The sequence below is a fragment of the Chlorella variabilis genome (assembly GCF_000147415.1).
Source record: "Chlorella variabilis unplaced genomic scaffold CHLNCscaffold_14, whole genome shotgun sequence".
In the NCBI taxonomy this organism is placed as follows: Eukaryota; Viridiplantae; Chlorophyta; class Trebouxiophyceae; order Chlorellales; family Chlorellaceae; genus Chlorella; species Chlorella variabilis.
The window spans coordinates 49156-68957 of record NW_005435074.1 but is presented as its reverse complement, the minus strand read 5'-3'; the positions used below and the strand labels follow the sequence as shown (position 1 = coordinate 68957).

General features: G+C 67.8%; 6 protein-coding genes across 6 annotated transcripts; 3 read left to right on the top strand and 3 right to left on the bottom strand.

Annotated features, from left to right (window-relative positions):
* Positions 1–1479: 1479 nt before the first annotated feature.
* Positions 1480–3337, top strand: CHLNCDRAFT_135482 (hypothetical protein; the record flags this gene model as incomplete). The annotated part of the gene is made up of 2 exons (XM_005846339.1): positions 1480–1493; positions 1939–3337. 2 exons carry the CDS (start codon positions 1480–1482, stop codon positions 3335–3337), a joined length of 1413 nt encoding a protein of 470 aa, XP_005846401.1.
* A 473-nt stretch (positions 3338–3810) lies between these two features.
* Positions 3811–4014, top strand: CHLNCDRAFT_25073 (hypothetical protein; the record flags this gene model as incomplete). Its single annotated transcript, XM_005846338.1, has 1 exon — positions 3811–4014. A coding segment is annotated over one exon (204 nt), but the record flags the coding sequence as incomplete, so codon positions are not given.
* A 2354-nt stretch (positions 4015–6368) lies between these two features.
* On the bottom strand, positions 6369–7092 carry CHLNCDRAFT_135480 (hypothetical protein; the record flags this gene model as incomplete). Its single annotated transcript, XM_005846158.1, has 3 exons — positions 6369–6670; positions 6764–6784; positions 6924–7092. The coding sequence occupies 3 exons, from the start codon at positions 7090–7092 to the stop codon at positions 6369–6371; spliced, it is 492 nt and encodes a 163-aa protein (XP_005846220.1).
* An 852-nt stretch (positions 7093–7944) lies between these two features.
* On the top strand, positions 7945–8121 carry CHLNCDRAFT_14319 (hypothetical protein; the record flags this gene model as incomplete). Its single annotated transcript, XM_005846337.1, has 1 exon — positions 7945–8121. A coding segment is annotated over one exon (177 nt), but the record flags the coding sequence as incomplete, so codon positions are not given.
* A 1776-nt stretch (positions 8122–9897) lies between these two features.
* CHLNCDRAFT_135478 (hypothetical protein) lies at positions 9898–15539 on the bottom strand (the record flags this gene model as incomplete). The annotated part of the gene is made up of 22 exons (XM_005846157.1): positions 9898–9931; positions 10125–10148; positions 10272–10390; positions 10687–10774; positions 10915–11003; positions 11223–11374; positions 11574–11703; positions 11860–11943; positions 12112–12151; positions 12301–12408; positions 12591–12658; positions 12842–12954; positions 13092–13199; positions 13389–13476; positions 13650–13772; positions 13930–13972; positions 14110–14132; positions 14246–14343; positions 14535–14646; positions 14873–15009; positions 15189–15322; positions 15427–15539. 22 exons carry the CDS (start codon positions 15537–15539, stop codon positions 9898–9900), a joined length of 2028 nt encoding a protein of 675 aa, XP_005846219.1.
* Positions 15540–18072: 2533 nt separating this feature from the next.
* On the bottom strand, positions 18073–18983 carry CHLNCDRAFT_13268 (hypothetical protein; the record flags this gene model as incomplete). Its single annotated transcript, XM_005846156.1, has 4 exons — positions 18073–18164; positions 18351–18443; positions 18619–18737; positions 18838–18983. Coding segments are annotated over 4 exons (450 nt in total), but the record flags the coding sequence as incomplete, so codon positions are not given.
* Between the last annotated feature and the right edge of the window lie 819 nt (positions 18984–19802).

The window sequence follows — 19802 nt, the reverse complement described above, 5'->3', positions numbered from 1 at the left end:
ACGCCCATGCAAGACCCACTGCAGGCACAGGTGCGGCGAGGGATGGGGATGTGGGCACCGCAGACCAGACCTGGGCCTTGCAGGCGAGGGTTGTGCGCCCTTCTGCCGCCCCTGCCGATTTTTAGGCTTTTTGGGCGCACGCTGTGCAGCCCGACCCGGCCACCCCGCAGAACCAGACCATCCCGGCGCCCAGCGCGGCCGAGCCGCCTGGCGCGCCACGCAAAAAGATGCCCACCAGGCCACGGCGGCCACTGACGCTAGCCGCTGGGGCGCCGGTCAGGAAGCTAGAGTTTGACGATCCTCCGGTGGCTGTGCAGCAGCCAGGCAGCGGCAGCGGCGGCAGGAGCAAGCCGTCCAAGCTGCAGAAAATACGGTAGCAGCGGCTTCCGTGGGCGGGCCGCAGTCCTGCCCACACCATGGAGAGCAACCCGACCCCTCGAACAAACCACAGAATGTCGCCAGCATCCGGCGCTGCAGCAGCCTGATGAGCGCCCCGCCGAATGCAACACCTTACCGTGACCGCGCCGCCTCATTACCGGCGGCCCCGGGGTTGTGCATACTGCCCAGCTTCCCAGGGTGTTGACTCCACCATGCCGATATGACCCGCCCTTCTCCCATCCCCTATCCATTCCTTTCTTGGTCCAGTTTGCTTGCCACCCTACTCCTTGCGACTTCTCCCGTTGTGTGTATGTGTGTGTGTGTGCGCGTGCGTGTGTGTGTGTGTGTGTCCTCTCCTGCCTCCCCTGTCCTTGCCATGTCATCTGTGTTGTTTGTGTGTATGTCGGATGTGCGTGTACCGTGCCTGACTGTCGGTGCCCTGACCCGGCGCAGATACTTGCCCGCCCCTTTCATCGCTTCTGCTCTTTGCGCTCCTTCCCTGCCTTCACCGCTATTTTTGATGCCCAATCAAGCGCTGACTGTCTGTACCACATGTGCGGTTTTGAAGCGGCTCACCCATGCCTTTTTTCCAAGCGCCACGCGGTGCCTCCCGCGCGGTGGCTGGCTGCCGCCTGCCCGGCCCCGAGGCCCGGGGTGCCCCATCATCTAGCCTGTACAATATTGCCATCCCCCCATAATGTCATTGAATCAAGTAACCTTTTGAATGTAAAACAAAACCAGCCCCATCTGGCCCAAGAGCGGGAAGTGTCCGGCTTGCTGCGCGCGGTGTGCGGCCATGTGGCATGGCTGAGCCGCATACTCGCGCCTCCCCAATCGTTTTCCTAGCACTTTTATTGTTTCAGGACTGGACTGAGCGCAGGTGAAACAGGGCTGTGCTCGCCACAGCCAGTGACGCCCTTGCCCCCTGTCCGCTCCCCGCGCGCCTACACCGGCAGATCTAGGGTGATCACGTTCAGCCGGCTGCGCCCCAAACCCTGTTGCAGCAGCGCCGAGCTCAAACACTCGAGCACCTTTGAGGGCCTTCGTGGAGCTCTGGGCGCTGCATGGTGCGAGTAACGCAAGCAGGGCACACGCCTGAGCATGAGGAGGAGCAGGTAGGCAGGGCGGCGGGTTGGGCCTCTCTGTGACCGGCGCTGATCGTCCCTCCGTAGCACTCTTGGCGGCCTCTGGGGGCTTGGCGGGGGCCACCCGGCCAGCGACGGGCGCGGAGTTGCCGGGTGCCCGCAGCCCTGGCGTCGGCGTGCGAGGCGGCGGCGCTCGCCCGCCTGCTTGTTTGTGGCTGGCGCCTGTTGCTCCTCACCCTCTGCCCCACCTGCTGGCATCTCCGTGCAGATCTGCCCCCTATGCATCAATGAGCTTGACGACACGGAGAAAGCATGGTTGCCTTGCAGCTGCGGGTGGGTGCACGCATGCCTCTGAAGCCGTTAGCAAGCACTGCTCGCCGACGTGCGCCACACGGCTCGTATCAGGCACCGCCTGCCGCCCCCGCCCTGCTGACCAGCCCCTGCCGTGCTGCCCCCCGCCTCCCTCTGCCCGCAGCTACCAGCTGTGCCTGTTCTGTTACGACCGCCTCAAAACCGAGTTCTCCAACCGCTGCCCAAACTGCCGGGTGGAGTACGACAGCGACTTCCAGGCAGGGCTGCGCAGGAGGCAGGAGCGCGTGGCGCAGCTGCAGCGCGAGGCCACCGCGCAAGCAGAGGCGGCCGCCCTGGCAGCCAAGGCCGCTCCCGCGGCGGCCGGGGAGCGGCCGGGTGGCAAGCACGTGCAGCCGCCGCCGCCGCCGCCGCCGCCGCCGCCGCGCGCGCAGCAGTCGCCGCGGCGCGACCTGCGCATCGGGCAGGAGCAGCTGTGGCCGTCCCTTGGAGCCGCGCCGCAGCAGCTGCCCCTCCACACGCAGCCACAACCCCAGCCGCACACGCCACCCGCCCAGCGGCAAGCGCCAGAGGCGTGCGCCCTCGGGCTGGGCTCCCCACCGCAGCTAGCCGCCCTGCTGCCGCAGCCGGCCTCCTCCTCCGCTGAGCAGGAGGCCAGCAGCAGCAGCAGCGCCGACACAGCGGCCACCACGCCGCAGTCGCCAGTCAGCAGCGTGGTGTGCTTCCGCGCGCTGCCGCCGCCGGGTTGCGCCGCCAGCAAGCCGGCGGCACCGCCCGCGGCGGCGGCGCCAGTGCAGGGGCGGTGCGCCGTGGTGCTGCAGCGCGGCGGCGGGCTGGGCGTGGATTCAGACCCCGAGGGTGCCAGCCTGGCCGCCAGTCTGCAGGATGCGGTGCGTGCCGGCAGCCTGAGCGTGAAGCAGGCGGCCGCCAGCCTGGCCTCCTACCTGCGCCAGAGCCAGCTGCTGCAGGCCGCGGCGCTGGGCGGCAGCGCCAGCTCCAGCCCCGCCCGCGGCAGCCACCAGCCCAGCAGCGCCGGCAGCACGGGGGCGGGCGGCCCGGGCATCACGCCGTTCACCCTGGGTGCATGCGCAGCCGACTGCGCCACAGGCCTGCTGGGCGGCGAGGCCAGCCTGATGCTGCCCAGCGACAGCGGGTTCAGCGCCACCACCAGCGCCAGCCTGTCGCACTGGGCGCCCAGCGCCGCCAGCAGCCTATGCATGCCGCCAGGCCTGTTTGGCGGCGGCACCGCTGCCGCCGCCGCCTGGCCGCCGCAGGCGCAGCCCAGCGCGGCGGCGGCCTCGCCGCTGGCGGCCTCCCCTGTGCGTGACAACGGCAAGATGCCGCTGTTCCTGCGCCGCGGCTCGATACCCGTGGCCCCGTCGCTGGGCAGCCCCAGCAGCGCGGGCGGGCCGTCCAGCCCCTCCAGCGCAGCCAGCTTCCCCGGCTTCCCCTCCGGCTCCAGCAGCCCCACCGCGGAGCTCAAGCGCATGATGGCGCCGCCCCCCGGCTTCGGTCCCACCCCGCTGGGCAGCACCGGCATCGCGACGCTACCACGCTTCCGCTGACGCTCGGCGGCGCAGGCCGGCGCGCTGGCTAGGCTCGGCGGCCGCACGTGGGTTCCCGTATACCTGCTGCGCCCGCCGGCTGCACGTGCCACCCCTAGGTACTGTCCACACCACCACAGGGCCCTGGCTCCCCAGGCAGCTCACATCCGTGTAAGGCAGTCTACTCGCTGGGCGTGGGTGGTACAGGAGGGGCAGTACAGGTTGGGCCAGGCCAGGCAGGAATGGGAGAAGAAGAATAATGGTGGTAACGAGTTACGAGACGGGCACTTGGCCCCTCAGAGCCCATCACTGGATGGACATCCGCGGCTGGCTGCTGGCAAAGCCAAACTGCTGGTGCTGCCTGCTGGTCCGATCCCCTGCCCCCTGCCTCGGCTCCCCATTGCTCATGCTCACCCGCAGGCTGCCCCGCCTCGCTGCTCCGCTGCCCGTGCTGCCGCCTCCCAGGTGGCTCTGGCTGGCCCCGTGCTGCTGCAATTAATGAAGGTGACATTGTAAAACGTACAGGGACTATTGTAGATGTTCCGGTAGGGAAAGGCACTTTAGGTCGAGTAGTTGATGCTTTAGGAAATCCTATTGACGGTAAAGGTCCTTTAAAGGATGTAGCGTATCATGAATTGTTGTCCTGTGGCTCACCCGCCTTGCCCCAGGCCCGCCGCCAGAGTTGCCGACAGTGCTAGCACTGCCATCGCTGCAGTGCCCCTGGCCCTGTCCCTGACCCTGCTGCAACGGTGTGCTGCCGGCGCTGCTGCTGTTCCCAAGCTGCTGTCCTGCTTCCCTGCTGGGGCTGCGGCCGCCTTTGTCGGTGCCTGCTGGGCTTTTGCCAGGCGCCGGCTTTGGCCCGGCAGCTGCCGCCCGCGCAGGCAGCGCTGCCAGGCTGCCCTGCCTGCTGCGCTGGCGGGCCGCTGCCTCTGGTGCAGTGTTGGCGGCCCGTGTCCTGGAGGGGGTGGGAGAGCTGCGCCCTGCAGGGAGACGCAGCTGCGGCGGCTTGGCTCTGGCAGCCGCCGCCTGGCTGCCCCTATGCTGCCGCCCAGCAGCAAGGCGCTGCCTGGACGGCGCGCGATCGGCACGGGAGGGGCTGCGGCTCGCGGCTGCCACAAGCGCACGCCTCTGCGCTTCCAGCACCGTTGCGGCCCGCCGCGCTTGCATGCCCCGAAACGCCGCCTGGATGCGGGTGGCTGCCTGCTGCCGCGCCTCCAGCTGGCGCCGCGCCCTGAACCCCCGGAAGGCTGCCTGCACCCGGCGCGCCGCCTCTGCCCGCTGCCGCCACAGCGCCGCCAGCTGCCGCTCCAGCTCCCCGCCGGCCAACCGAGCAGCCGCCTCTGCAATCTCTGCCCGTGTGGCCTGCGGCTGGGCATACACGCAGCACAGCATCAGCTGCACCCGCTCCTCTGCCTCGGGTGGAGGCGCCGCTTCCACTTGTGGCGACCGTGGCGGTGGCGGGGCCGTGGCCGCCGCCACTGCGGCCTCCAGTGGCTCCAGCCGCTTGTACAGCTGGTTGAGGTGCAGCTGGTTGAAGCGGGCCTGTTTCTGCTTCTCCGCCATTTCATCCTGCAAGCAGGCCGTGTGGCAGGCCCTCGTGAGGAAAGCAGCCAGGCGTCCCGCAGGCCCAGCCTCTGCTGTGGCCTGTGCCTTGACCCCGGGCCCAGCAGCCCTTGCCCTGCACCCACCTGCAGCTGCTTGAGCTGCCGCTTCAGCTCCGCCTGCTGCCGCCGCTCCGCCGCCACGTCATTTGCGAGCCGCCGCTCGCTGGCCTGCTTGGCGCGCTCCAGAATGGCGGCGCGCTGCTCCAGCTGCTGGATGGTGCCATCCCTGCATGCAGGCAGGGCGTGAAGGCACGTGGCGAAATCAATAGCAGGCCCTGAAAGCTTCTGCCAACTGCTGTGGCAGCGCAGGCCCCTGTGCCTGCTGGTCTCCTTCCACTCTCTCGTTTACTGCACCTGTCCTGCAGCATCTGCCTGAACTGCTGCTCCTGCAGCAGCTGGTCGGGCGCCACGCTGCACTGCTGCAGCCGCTCCGTCTGCCGCTGCAGCTCATCGCGCAGCGCCACCAGCTGGCGCTCCTTGGCGCTGAGCAGGCCCTCCTGCTCCCCCACGCGCTGCCGGTACCTCCTCAGCTCCTCTTGCAGCATCTGCAGGGAGCCAACCAGCCAGCCTCGTATGCACGCTGTCACACATCTGCCAAGGCACGTGATGAAAGGCACCAGACAGCAGGCACTACCCATTCTGACAGCAGGCATCTGACGGCAGGCACACCTTGTTGTCCTCCACAATGGGCCGCACCGCCTCTGGCAGGTCCCGGCTGCGCAGCGTCCACTGGAAGTCGTTTGTGAAGACGCGGTCTGGTGGGAAGGGGGCCTTGCTGCTGCCGGACAGCGGGGAGCGGGCCACGCCGAGGGTCCCCTCGCTGGCCTCCCCCAGCAGCGCCGACGCATCCTGCAGGGCGTGGAGGGGAGCGCTGGTGGGCTTTCGCCACCGTCCCAGCATCATCCAGGTGCCTGGGACAAACGCAGTCAGCCCAGTAACAACAGGGTCACCTTGCTGCCGCGGCCTGCCAGCCCCGGACCCTGGCTCAGCCTGGGCAGTGCCGCACTGCCACGCCGAGACAGCGGGGGCAGCGTCGCTTCGCCGCCGCCTCCGCCGTCGCCGCCGCCGGCGCGCCACTTCATGGGATGCGCTTGACGGCGACCCAATTGCCTGCTGACCTCTGTGCGTCCGCGCGACTACAAAGCTGCGCGCTATACGTCGAGCCTCGCGTCCAAGGCGCGCCGCTTGCAAGGGGCTGTCCTCTTTGCCCGCTAGAGGGGCTGCCGGCTGCTTGTCGGCAGCAACGGGCTACGAAAGCTGCAGTCGCCGGGCCATGCCTAATAAATGCCGCCCCGTGCTGACCGTTTCTCTTTTTGCTGTGCTCTGCCCCAGGAGAGAAAAGAATGGTGCTTACATGAAAATATGGGTCAACACACACAGCAGCCACCTGCTGCTGGCGGTATTGCTGTGTGTCCCGCCCGCTGCGCAGCCGCTCGGGCCAACCGACTTCACCTCCAGCTCAACACAACAACTCCAAACAGGGCTGCGGCCAGGCTCAGGCATGCTGCCACAAACACGCCAAACACGGAATTCTTGGACTTGAGGCCCAGCACTCGCTGCAGCACGCCCATCAGGCGGTCCACCAGCGGCGCCAGCGCCAGCGCCAGCGCGGCTCGCGGCGCTTTCGTCACCTGGGAACCTGCCCACACGCCGGCCATCACCGCGGCAAAGGCCTTGGCGCTGGCAGCCAAGCCCTGCCCCGCCGGCACCTTGGCAACATAGATCCAGAAGAAGAGGAAGGCGCAGATGTCTGCAGCAAACAGCGGCAAGATGGCGCTTCGTCATGCCCGTCCGCAGCTAGATTCAAACAGCATTCCAGCAGCAGTGCCACAGCAACGCTCACAGTAGAGTGTGTTGAAGATGCCTGCAGCAGGAAAGCAGCCAGCGGGTGGGTGGACGACACACAGGCACATGCCCTATCGATGGCCCGCACTAGGCAGGCAGCGGTGCCCAATGAGTGAATGAGACAAGATAAAAAAAGTCAAAAAAAACGCTCAGCGCACCATAGGCCGCCACCCCCGCCAGGCCCAACGACTGCAGCTGCCGCTGCATCCTGGCCACGTTCCAGATGCCGCGACCAGGGCCGGCGGAACGAGCGGGCTGAAAGCCGGCCGTGCCAGTGCGGCCCCCGCTGCCGGATGTGAAGTCAGCCGTGCCGCTGCTGCCCTGCATAGTGTTCGTGGCAACAGATCCGGTTGTCAGCGTGCTGAGTGCATCGCAGTCAGGCGGGCCTGGCTGGCAGGATGGACACACCTGCGCTACGACGGCGAGCGAGGCGGGCAAGCGGTGGCACCGCCGCCGGCGCACTGCTCCGGGCGCTGGTGCTGCATGGATCGCAGCATCGCCGCGTCTGCCCAGCTCTCTTACACCAACACGCAGGGGCGCCTGACCGGGCCGACAGGGCAGGCACAGCGAGAGTGCAGCCGCCATGGTGGAGCAACAACAGGGGTGGGAGCCTGGTTCGATTCTGCAACCAACAGCGATAGAGTATGTGCACAAACCCTGCCAGCAGAAACTTTGGATGAGTGCTGATCTGGCCAGTGCTCCATGTCAGCAGCGAAATTTGGTGCTGTCGAGGCCAATTCCGAGGTCACCTCGGCCTTGAAACCCAGTGCTGCAGCAAGCCGGGCAGTCATCGCCTGTTCGTTGGTGCGAGCAATGGTTGACCAGGCTCCCGGCACCCCGCGTGGCCTGCCGGCCTCCACAAAGGTGCCATGGGGATCCTCACAGGAGCCGCCATCGAAACATCACTTGTGCGGAATCCCACCAGGTCCAGGCCACTGCCACGCCACCTGCCACCGCTGCCCCCTTCTCTCCCCGATCCGGTTCTGCAGGTGCCCCTGGAGCGCATAAACCCGCTGCTGAGCTGCAACATCAGATCCTGGCTGCAAAACCATGGCAAGGTGCCACCCGCTGCAGCTGCCCGCTCCTGCCGCCTGGCGGCCGGCATCCGCTCGCCGACACCCCTCGCCGCCGACTAACCGCCGCGTCCGTGCGCCCCTACTGCTGCAGACGGTCAAGCCCAAGCTGACCGAGGAGCAGAAGGCCAACCTGCGCACCTGCTTCCGCATGATGGATGCCGATGGCAGCGGCGCCATTGACGCCGAGGAGCTGGGCGCCGCCTTCAAGCTGCTGGGGCTCAGCGTGAGCCGCAAGGAGGTGGAGGCGATGCTGGCAGAAGTGGACCGCGACGGCTCAGGCGAGGCTGCTGCGCATGCGTGTTGCGCGTTGGGCACCGCAGGAACGCCGGTGGCTGGGCGCCAATGCCTGCATGCGCCACCGCCCTCCTGAGCGCGCCAGTGTCCGCGTCAGCCCGCGATCAAACCACACCGCACCTGCTGGCTGTGCGCGCCTGCGCTGGCGCAGGCGAGGTGGAGTATGCCGAGTTTCTGGAGATCATGACGATGCAGCTGACGCGGCTGGCGGCGCAGAAGGAGGAGGAGGAGACTGCGGCAGCGGCTGCCGCGGCTGGGCGGCGGTCCGCGGCACCGCAGGGCAACGGGCCGAATGTGCTGGGCGATGGCGGCGAGGAGGGCGGGGGAGATGTGGAGGCGTTGGGCGGCGCGGCGGCGGCGGCGGCGGCTGCGTCGCTGCCCTTTGATGTGGTGGTGACAGCATACCGACGCAAAAAGCTGATGGGGGCTTTGGAGGAGGATGACAAGTGAGGCGCCGCCCTGCTGCTGCTGCGTGTTGGGGTGCAGCAGCAGACCAAACACACAGGCGGCTGTGAAGGAAGCCTTGGCAGGAGAGGCGGCTGCGCCTGTGCCGCTGTGGTGCGCTGCAGGGACTTCATCCTGTCGGTGGCGGCGGCAGAGGAGGAGGAGCGGCGGCGGGTGGAGCAGGAGGCGGCGCAGGGCGGGCACCGCTCCCGCCGGGGGTCCATGCTGACGCCCGTGCCGCAGGGCCCCGATGCTGCCAGGCTGCCCAGCCACGCCAGCTTCCTTGCCAGCCTGAGCCGGGAGGAGCGCGGTGTCATTGGTGAGCCCCCAGCAGCACACCTGCATGCAACCCGCTTGTGAGCACAGCACAGCTGGTCTGGCTGGCGCGGGCATGAGCCCTGGCCCTCCATTGGAACCTGGCTCTTCACCTGCTGCTTGGATTCCCCACCCTGGCCGCCGCCTCCTGCAGAGGCCCTCAGCAAGAAGTACCGGGATGAGTTCGGGGAGGCTGCCGCTGCCGGGCAGCCGCGACAGCCTCAGCAGCGCCAGTCCTCGCAGCCGCGGCGGGAAGCGCCGCCAGACCCCGCGCACCTGGCGGCCCTGCACGCCACCAGCCGAGGAGCAGCGTTGCCGCTGGGGCAGCAGACAGCCGCGGCAGCAGCGCTGGGCCCAGGCCAGGCCTGCCGCACCTCCAGCGCTGCGATGCACCGGCCTGGATCCATGCCCCGCCCTGCCTCCTCCATGCTGACTGCGCAAACTGACTTCAGGGTGCAGTACCGACTGACCAAGTCGGCAACGCCGGCAGGAGCAGGCGCGCCCGCCTCGCAAGAGGCAGCAGCGGCAGCGGCAGGTGGCGGGACAGAGGGGCTGCGGCTGCCGGTACCTCAGTACAGCAGCAGCATGTTTGCCAATGGATGATCGCTAAGGGGGTTACAAGTTGGCGCTACATCATGTATTGGCTACTGGTAATCACGGGCGACAGCAAAATTGACTTGAAAATTGGTGGCTCTACTGATACAAAGCAAGTCTGGTTGGTGCTTACTGTGACGCACACGGTGCCGATGGCAGGCGCTAGTAGTCAAAAATATGGACGCGGCGCATGGCCACTGCACTGCAACGAAATCGCTAAAGAATCCGGGATGGTGGCGGAAGGAGATAGGGGGCATCTCTAAAGGGATATGGGGGCGTCTGTTAACATAGCTAGCAAAATTGTGCCGGCCGTTGCAAGCCAGCGTCAGGTTGCTCACCCTCAAAAGTCGGCTGAAGCGCCAGCTCTGTCATCCAGAACGCCGCAGCCCTGCCCAGGGCTGCAGCGCGCTCAGGAGTCGAAGCCGGCTGCCGCTAAATACTCGCTGCACGCACCAGCGGGAGGGCAGCGGGCAGCACAGCGGCACTGCTGTGAGGAGGGAGCAGGGTACCCGAAAGCAGGGGCTGAAAACAAGGAGGTCCCCCGATACAGATGTCGGCTGGTCCAAGCAGCGCAGGCACAGCATGCGCAGCAGCAGATGAATGCATGCACGGCATCAAATGCCGGCCGTGGCCCACCTGTAAGGATCCACGCTGGTGGTGCTGCAGAGCAGGCAGGGCAGGCAGGCATGGGTGGGCATTCTGTTCATTCCAGCTCAACTCCCGGGCGCCACAATCAGGCCACCACCGTGCCCACGCAGCACCAGCCCCCAGCCAGCTCCCCACCTGAGGCCGATGGGCGAGCGCAGGATGTGGTCTGGGATGGCAAATGCGTCCACCAGCGGCACCGCCACGCCCCGCACCTCGCCGCACAGCGCCTCGATCAGGCGGTAGATGGCCTTGGCCTGCGGTGGGGCGCAGCAAAGCGGCAGGAAGGGGCGCGCCGGCGTGAGGCACACCCGCGGACCCCTCGCCTGCGCATGTGCCGGACACGTGACGTGCCCCTCGCCTCTCGCACGCTCCGCCCCCACATTCGCACGCCACCACGACCACGACCAACACACACACACGCACACACACCACACACACACACACACACACACACAGCACCACACACACAGCACCGCACACACAAACACACCACACACGCACAGCACAACACACACAGACACACACACAGCACACACACACGCACACACACCTTCTCCGGCGCGATGTAGTCGTCGTTGCGGAAGGTGATGTCGGTGTAGATGCGGTCCAGGGCAAACAGGTCGGCCAGGGCCTTGAGGCTGCACGCACGCGCGCGCGCACAGGGGCCGGAGGTGGTGGGGTGGGGTGTCGGGAGCGGCGGCGGCGGCGGCGGCGGCATGGGGTGGGCGAGGGATGCGCCCGTGGCGCTGGGGGGCATCCGTGCACCCGAGCAGCCCACCTGCGGCGGCAGTCTGGGTCCACGCACGCGTTCACCGCCGCCAGCATCTCCACAAGCATCACGCTCTCAATGTGTGCCCGGGACAGCGCCTGCGGGGCGGGGCCAAGGGGGCAGCACCGGTGGAGTGGCGGCATTGGCGTGCTGCCGACTCCAAACCATGCCGGCTGACTCCTGGCCATGCGGACTGGCATTCCATGGGATTGCCTGCTGCCTTCTGACCACGCACACAAACACACCCCAACATCGCACGCACCCTCCCACCACACCATGTACATACACGCGCGCCGCCCGCTTGCCCCCACACCCACCAGCACGTGCAGAAGGCACTTGTTCCAGGCGGTGAACTCGCCCACGCGCCGGCTGTGCTTGCGCAGGCGTGCCGCCAGCGTGTGCAGCAGCCGCGCGGAGCGGTAGCGCAGCGCGCGCACCAGGAAGGCCGGGTCGCGCAGGTGGGACACGTCTGCGAGGTGAGGAGCAGGGGGGGGTGAGGAGCAGGGTGGTGCGGGGCGGGTTGCGGCAGTCAGGGCCGGGCCAGGCAGGGGTGTGTATGGGGTGCGCGACGCGGGCGCGCCGGCTGCAGAGTCCTGGGGTGCAGGCAAGGTGCCGGGGGTGGGAGCAGCGGCGGCGGCAGGTCCGGCCAGCTGTCGCCGGCGGCTCACCCGTCTCGTGCGTGACCAGCGGGTTGGCCGGCAGGCTGTCCTGGGCCCAGACCTTGAGGTAGCTCCAGGTGGCGGCCAGCGGGGAGCCGCGGAACGAGTCGCGATACTCCTTGAGCAGCAGGGCGGCCACCTGTGGGTGCGTGGGAGGGTGTGCATGTGGGTGTGTGTGGGGAAAAGGGGGCTTGAGGGCGGGGGGCTGGCGCAGGCGTGTTCAAAGAGGACGGTGGCAGGGGCAGGGCGCCCGGGGCGACACTGGCGTCATGGGTACGGCGAGGCGGGCAGCTACCTGCTGCAGCAGCACCGTGTTGTCGCCCTCAAACGTCTGGAAGATGTCTGCAGAAGAAGTGCAGAGGGAGGAGGCGGCGGGGCGCTGCTCTGAACGAAGGCCGATGCAAGCGCAAAGGTGCCGGCCAGCAAAAGTGGCGGCAGGCACAGCGGAATAGCTCGAGAGGGCAGCCGGGCATGCAATATGGCCCTGTGGCTGTCTCGCCCAGCCCCACTCGCCGTGGTCGGAGCGCAGCGCCCCAAGCCTGTTGACCGCCGCATACCCGTGCCCGCCGCAGCACTCCCGGCAGATGCTGCGGGGGGGCAGGGCGGGAGCGCGAAGCGTGGGCGGCACAGAGACCCCAATCGGCAGGCCAGTGGGACGACGTGGCAGGCTGGAGGTGCAGCAAGGGAGCCAACCAACGGCCCCTCCCCATCCAGCCAGGCCCGCCATGTCACCCACCCGATGGCCGTGTTGGTGTATGAGGTGGTGTAGGCCTTGAGCCCCGCCGACAGGGTGTGCACATCAGCCACCAGCACCTCGTCCTTGGTCCTCTTCATCTCGCAGTACCTGCAGGCACACGCGGCGCCAGAGGTTGGGGCTTGCGCTGCCGGTGCCCTCGGCCACCATGTCCGCCGCTGCTTCGGCGGCCTGCCTGCCGCGCCCCGCCGGCATCAGCGTGGCCCCCAGGCGCCGCCCCGGCGGTCTTCCCTCCCTCCCACCAGCCCGCTGCCACCACACCACCCCCTCACTTCTCCACGAGCTTGTTCTTGGCAAAGTAGAGAGCGTAGCAGGTGGCCAGCATGGGCATCAGCTTCATCTGCAGGCAAGACGCCCAAGGCATATGCGCAAATTTGTGGGGCAGGCAGGGACGACTGGCTCGATGCGCGGGCACAGTGCCGCAGGTCTTGACCCCAAGGGATGCCGCCGCCAAGGGGCGGCAGCCAGCCAGCCACCAGCCTCGCCCGCAGCCATGCGGCCCCTGCCCTCCCGGGGCGCGCACCTGCTGGCTGGGGTAGTCCAGAACCGCCACCTCGGGCGCGTCGGGCGGCCCAAACTGCTGCCGCTGCGCGCTGTACCTCACGGCGATCGTCAGCGCGCCCTTCAGCACCCCCACTGCACCCGGGCGCGTGCCAGGCAACAGGTGGGCAGCCCGTCAGCCCTCCCTTGCCTCGCCTCCTGCGCACGCCTGGCCGTGCGCATGGGGCAGGCTGGCGCGACCCCCCTCCTCCTGACCCCTGACCCCAGCTCACCAGAGGCGCAGGTGAGGCCCACGCGGCCCCCCGTCAGCTCTCCCAGCGTGGCCGCAAAGCGCTTGGTGGCGGAGGTCATGGGGCTGCTGTACCGCCCGCTGCGGTCCACTGCACGGCGGCACGGCAGCAGGGCAGGGGCAGCGGGGGCCAGCGCTCAGCCTGGGAGAAGAGCTGGGGCTGGAGCTGGAGCGGAGCTAGTATGCCAGCGTGTGAGGCACGAGGCACGAGAGCTAAGGAGCGCCCTCGGGGCGCCAGTCGGCCCTGAGCCGGCGGCCGCGTGCCATGGCGACGGCCCACCTGTGGCGAAGCGGTCGAGCAGGTTCTCGCGCGGCACCCGCACGCTGGTGAAGCGGATGGCTCCGTTGTCGATGCCGTTGAGGCCCACCTGCGGCGGCGGGGAGGGAGGGGCAGGGCGCTGTTAGCGCAGGAGCTCCCGCGCGGGGCCGCACACCTCCATGCCCTCCCGTGGCCCGCCCACCCACCCCGCGGCCATCCCTCCATCCCTCCCCCCACTGCTCTCCAACCCACCCACCCACAAACCTCGCCCTCAACACCCACCTTGTACCCGCAGTCGTGAATCTCCACCCCTGGCCACAGCGCGCCGCCGTCGTCGCGCAGCGGCACGATGAAGGCGTGCACGCCGTGGTCGTCCAGGGCGCCTGAGCCGTCGGGGGAGGGCACCTGCAGAGGGATTCGGGCGGCCGGGCACGGCGCGCAGCGCCGCGTTGGCCAGCAGGTGGTGGCGCAGGGCAGGGCCTACCCGCCGATGCCCAGCAGGCCAGCGCGCCTGCCGGGGGCAGGCACCCCGTGCCCCCCTTGCCTTGAGGCGGGCAAACACGGTGGCCATCTTGCCGTCCTCGGCGGCGTTGCCGATCCACCACCTGCGGAGATGGATGCAGGCAAGGCTGGTCAAACTGCTGTGTGCGCGTTAAAGGCCAAGGAGTGTGCGGCACACTGAATGCGACAACGCGGTGGGCGTGTGCCTGCTTCGCAGACAGTTGCCCGGCGCCAAACTGACTTGATGGCGCCGTCGTCGGGCGTCTGCGGCATTGGGTGGGGCAGGGCAAAGCACGCTCAGCATGGGCTCCCTATCTTCTGGACCTGACTTGTGACCCCCGCCGAGCCGAGCCCCTCCCTGACCCCCAAGCGCTCACGTTGACGATCCACTCGTCTGTGTGCACATCCAGGATGGCCTCCGTCTGCAGCCCCGCCACGTTGCTGCCGTGCTTGAGCTCAGTCATGGCAAAGCAGCCTGCGGGGCGGGGTGGGGAGCACGGGGGAGGCGGGGGGGTTGGGGTGGCGGGCGGCGCGCCGGGTTCGGCACGGGCCGGGCGCAGGTTGCAGCCAACACACAGCTCCCTGCGCAGCCAGCAACAGAGACGCCCCTGCCACCGCGGCAGCCGCTCCGTGGCCGGTGCCGCCCCACTCGGCAGCGCCCCGCACCCGGCAGCCTGAAGCGGTCGATGTCATCAAAGTACTTGCGGCGGTGGCGCTCGGTGCCCAGGTTGATCACGCTGCCGCCCCACAGGCTGTACTGCACGCCCAGCTTCACGGTCTGCGCGGGGAGGGGCGCGGAGGTGAGGGAGAGGCCCAGCTCCGCCCGCATCAGCAGGGAGGCCGCCAAGCAGCAGGTGCAGCGCACGCCCCACAAGCAAAGCGTCGGCAGCACCCTCGCATCCCACATGCTGGCACCCTCCCTGGGCTGCCCCCACTCCGCCGCCCTCTCCCATGCCTCCCACTCCCATGCCGCCAGCTCGCCCACCCGCCCCCAGGCCACGCACCAGGCTGAGGTCCACCAGAGAGAGCAGCTCCGCTAGGTTGAAGTACTTGGCGTGGTCGCGGGCAAAGAAGGACATGGGGGAGAAGCCGGCGGCCAGGATGACGCGCAGGCACTTGCGCACCAGCTCGCGGTGCTCCTCTGCGCGGTGGCCGCCATGGAGGGCCCACGCAACCGGCCCGGGGCAGCACAGGGAGGGCGGTGGGAACGCTGCTCCATGTGGATGGCAGTCCCTGCCCGCATGGGCCCATGTCACGATCCTTGCCCGCTCGCGCCGAAACCTGCCGCCGGCTGCCCCCGCACCACACGCAGCAGCGCACCTTTGGTCATGCCCTCCTCCTCGGCCACCAGCAGCTCTGGGTGCTGGCGAAAGAGCTCATACACCTCCGCCTTGAGCGCCAGCTGGTTGTCCAGAAAGTGCTCCATCAGGGTGACGTCGAAGCGGGGCAGCTGCCTGCAGCCATTGGGTGGCTCATGCCCGTCAGCGTGCTGGAGGTGTGAGGGAGCTGGGGTGGAGCGGGCGGCGGCGAGGCTCGCCGAGGGCGGCGGCAGCCCGACCTGAGCGCGATGGCTGAGGTGGGCTGGGGCTGCAGGGCGCTGCTACTGGCCTCGCCGGCCGGGATGGTGGCCTGCAGCTGTCGCTGCAACACCGCCACTCTCTGCGCGCTCATCGTGTCTCGGAGGGATGTCGTAACTCGTCGCCACAAGCGCCAGCCGGGGTTCCAACAGAAGCAGATACACTGGCTCGCAAAGGAGCAAGCCGGGTTCAGCCAGATGAGCCGTGCACGCGCGTGCAAACAAAAACAGCAGCCTGTAGCTACGAGCTCGTTGCTACCCAGGGGCACAGATAGGCTGCAGAATGCAGAATGCACGCGTCAAGGCTGCAAAGAGGAACTGGGCATGCATGCCCTGTCCTGCGTTTGTCCCGCCCTTGCCGCCGCTGCCCGCCGTTTCTGCCGACCTCCCTCCCGACAGGCACGCCAACAAGCAGAAATGAGTCGTTACCCAAAACCATAATTTAGAGAGAATCCGCAAGCTTCTCAGGATTCTCAGTTGGTCAACAGCAGTGCAGAAAGGGAGCGAGGCAAGGTGCTGGCAAGTGCTGAAGCAAGGGACTGATTGATAGCCTGAATGGGGGAGGAAAAGAAGAGAGCTGCCAGGCGAGCATAAATCAATAGAAACGACATCAATAGAAAATACATGTGGCAGGCTGACACCTGCGAGGACGTCGCCGAGCAAGAGAGCTACGTGCCCCGCCAATGCAAGTTGCTTTCAAGGGACCGTCAGGTTAGCTCCGGGCGGTTGTGGAGAGCTTAGCTGCTGGCAGGGGAACCAGCCGAGGGCGCGTCCTGGTGCTGCTCCTGCTCGTGTGCCTGCAGCGATGGCGACTGCGAGGCAGGCGGCGGCGCTTGCTGAACAGCCGACTGCTGCTGCTCAGACTGCTGCTGCTCAAACTGCTGCTGCTCCGGCTGCTCCGGCTGCTGCTGCTGCTGCTGCTTGGCAGCCAGGCTTTGCTGGGTGGGAGTGGCTAGCAACAGGCCCAGAGGCATGGGCTGCAGCACTGGCAGCAGCACAGGGCCCTGCATCCCATGTGCCAGCTGCTGCTGATGCTGCTGTATCGCCAGCTGCTGTTGAAGCATGGCTTGCACCTGCGCAGCCGCCTGAGCCAGCGCCAGCGGCACCTGCGGTGTTCCAGGCGGCCCCATCAGCAGCTGTGGCCCCGGCTGCAGTGAACACTGCTGCTGGCGCAGCGCAGGGGGGCTGCCCGCCCCCTCTTGTGGCCCCAAAGTGCCGCCACCCCATCGCACGGGCGTCATGGACAGCCTGGCTGCGGCTGCCGCCGTCGCTGTAGGAGAGGTGGCAATGCTGGCATCATCGCGGCCCCTGCGCTGAGGCGTGCGCGAGGCAGGGTGGCCGTGCCGCTGCTGCGGCGCGTGCTGCTGCGGTGGGCCGCGCGCCTGCGCCACCGCGGCGGCGCTGACGACCAGGCGCGGCTTGCTGGCAGGCACCGGCTCATTCAGGGCATACACAATGGCAGCGGTGGGCAGGAACACAATGTCTGGCAGCACATAAGCCTGCAGGCACCGCAAGGGCAGCAGCAGAAAGATAAGAGGCACTTGAGCAAACACATGGGTCCTGAGCAGGATTGCCACAAGCAAGCGGTTGTGAACTGAGAGCTTGGTGAGTGGGGCAGCAGGGTAGCAGGAGGGGAGCGCGGCATCAAGAGTCAAAACCATCAGGCGCTGGCTGCCGACGCAAGACCCACCCGGGCCTTGGGATGTTGGAGGGCATCCAGGGCTAGCGCCAGGTTGGGGTGGGGCCCGCTCTCCACCGTCACAAAGCAGCCGCCCGCCGCCTCGGAGCCAGTAGTGATTGTGGAGACCGCCGGCGGAGCATCCACTCGCACAATGTAGTACTGCGGCAGGGTGCACCATTAAAGCAACGGATCTGACCATCATACCTGGCCAAAGTAGAGCTGCAATGTATGCGCTTTCTATGATTGGCTGGGAGGGAGGCAAAAGGCGAAAGCGGCGGCCGCCGCCGGCCCCCGCGGGGGGGTGGGCAGGCGGGGCCCACGCCTGGCTCCACCCAGCTGACTTGTTCCTCCCCCCCCCGCCGGTCTGGTCATCCCTGCACTCCTACCTGCTGCAATGCCACGCTGCTGGGGTCTAGAGAGTCGGCGTGTAGCATGCCATGTGAGTGCACAAGTGGCTGGAAGGGAAACCGAACGCTAGGATTGGGGCCCGTGATTGTTCACGCCGCTACAAACTCGTCACATGGGCTGCAAGCCGAAACAGCGTTTGCTCGCCAAGCTATCGCGCCTTTCCAGCGGGCCAGAACTCTGGCGAGGGCAGGCGGCTGAGAGCTTTAGAGGGGGACCCAGAGCTCCTGTTCGATCGCATGCAATCTAGAAGACATATGGAATGCCATCGCAAGGCCTGCGTCCTGCTGGCGCCGGCTGTTGCCTTGAAGGCCCCGCCCGCCTTGCGCCGCCGCTCGGGTCCGCCAGCTGCCGCCTCCAGTCTCAGGGTGCAGTGTGTGACATGCACATCAGTAGTTCGACAGGCAACGACACCGATTCCCATTTGCCCCTCAGTCGCTGCCAGCCCACGCCTGCTGCTCCAGCATGCCGTACAGGCGCCCCCATGGGTTGTCGACAGTGCGGCCCAGGGAGTCAGCTCCCGGCCAGGCGGTGTCCACAGCCCAGGGCTGGTCGCCTGCCGCGTAGCGCTGCGGCGGCAGGGTGTAGGGGATGGGCAGCGGCACGCGCAGCTCCTGGCCACGCGCTGCCGCCTCTGCATTCTGGCTGGCGCCGCGCTGCCAGTGCACAAAGCGCACGGTTGGCCCCGCCGCGGCCGCCCCTGCCGCTGCCGACGGCCCCGCCTGCTCTGCTGCGGCACCGCCGGGCGGCAGCGCGGCCACCTGCTGCTGCTGCCAGGGCTGGCTGGAGGTGCAGCTGAAGCCGCGCCAGCGTGAGGCACGGTAGGCTCCCTCCAAGCTGGGCACCAGCAGCACCCCCAGCTCATACGACCGCACCATCAGCTGGCTGCCCTGCTTCTGCAGCTGGCCCCAAGCTGCAGGTGAGGTGGACGACATAGGAGGGGGCAAGCACAACGACATAGAGTCGAGAGGATGGATGAAGGTAGGGAAGCACAGTCAGCTGGTGAGGAGTCAGCTGGTGAGTGCAGCTGTCAGGGTCTGTAGCGGCATCTCCGGGCACAGGCTCAACGCACGGGCAGCAAGGCACACCTGCTTTGGACAGGTTGTGTGAGCCGACATAGAGCCACGCCACGTCATCACCGCGGTACCGCAGGTACGACTTGATGTGAGGCATGGCGCGCTGCCGCCCGCACGCCTCGCCGCCCCACCTGGGGTCGGGCCAGGCAGGCAGGGGTTGAGGCGGATGGGAGGCTGAGAGAGCTGTCCCTCCCCATAATGCGAAACGAAAACACACACACACACACACACCTGCGGTAGTAGGCCTGCAGGAAGGGTCGGTCCACGTTCTTGGCGGGCCCCGGGATGCTCCTGCCAGCCATCCACCCCTCGATGCTGTTCTGCACCTCCGCCACAGTGGTCCACACCAGCTGGAGGCCCGCGGAGCCTTGGGCAGGCAGCCCCAGCTGGCCTGCAAGGATCGGCGCAGGAGGCAGCGGGCTCTGTTCAGGAAGCCAGGCCAGCATGCCCAGCAGCAGCAGCAGCGCAGCAGCAGCCCCATGGCGCCGCCGTGCTGCTACCAACCACCATGGCCCGGCGGCATGGCGGCGGCACGCACCACCGCCGTCTCCGCAGCGCCCCGCCGCCAGGCTGGCCCTGAGCTCTCCAGTCAGCCAGGCATCGTCCAGACTGCCCAGGCTGCTGTACTGAGCCGCCAGCGGGGCCTGCCGGAACGCTTCGGGGAAGGGCGGCTCCCGGTTGAGCAGCGCCCTCAGCCGCATGTGGCCCCACTTGTGCATCTCCCCAGTCCCCCTGTGGTAGCCAGGCACTGCAGGGAAAGGCAGCAGTCCAGCATGTTGGCTGTTGTTGCAAGGCGGGGTGTGCTGAGCCACCAAACTGCCACCCCGTCCCTGTCAGCGGTGCTGTGAGCCAAGCCAGCCCCCCGGCTGCGCCGCTGCTTACCTGATGCCACGATGTGCGCCCGCGCAGCACTCATGTCGTGACGCTCCAGCAGCCCCTGGCAGTGGGCAGCCACCGTGGGCGGCAGCTTGAGCTGCGTCAGGTATGCCCCCAGGTCTTGCTGGAAGGAGGAGGTCTGCAGGGGCGGCAGTGCCCGGGGGGAACGGCAGCGTAGAAGGGAAGGTGCCAGCAAGGGAGAGGGAGATGGGAGTGGTGTGACAAGAGGAGGACACCGAGGTGTTCTGATGCAACATGCCTCGCAAGCGCTGAAGCCACATACGTGGCAGGGCGAGGGCTGGGCGCTACCTGCGGCGACT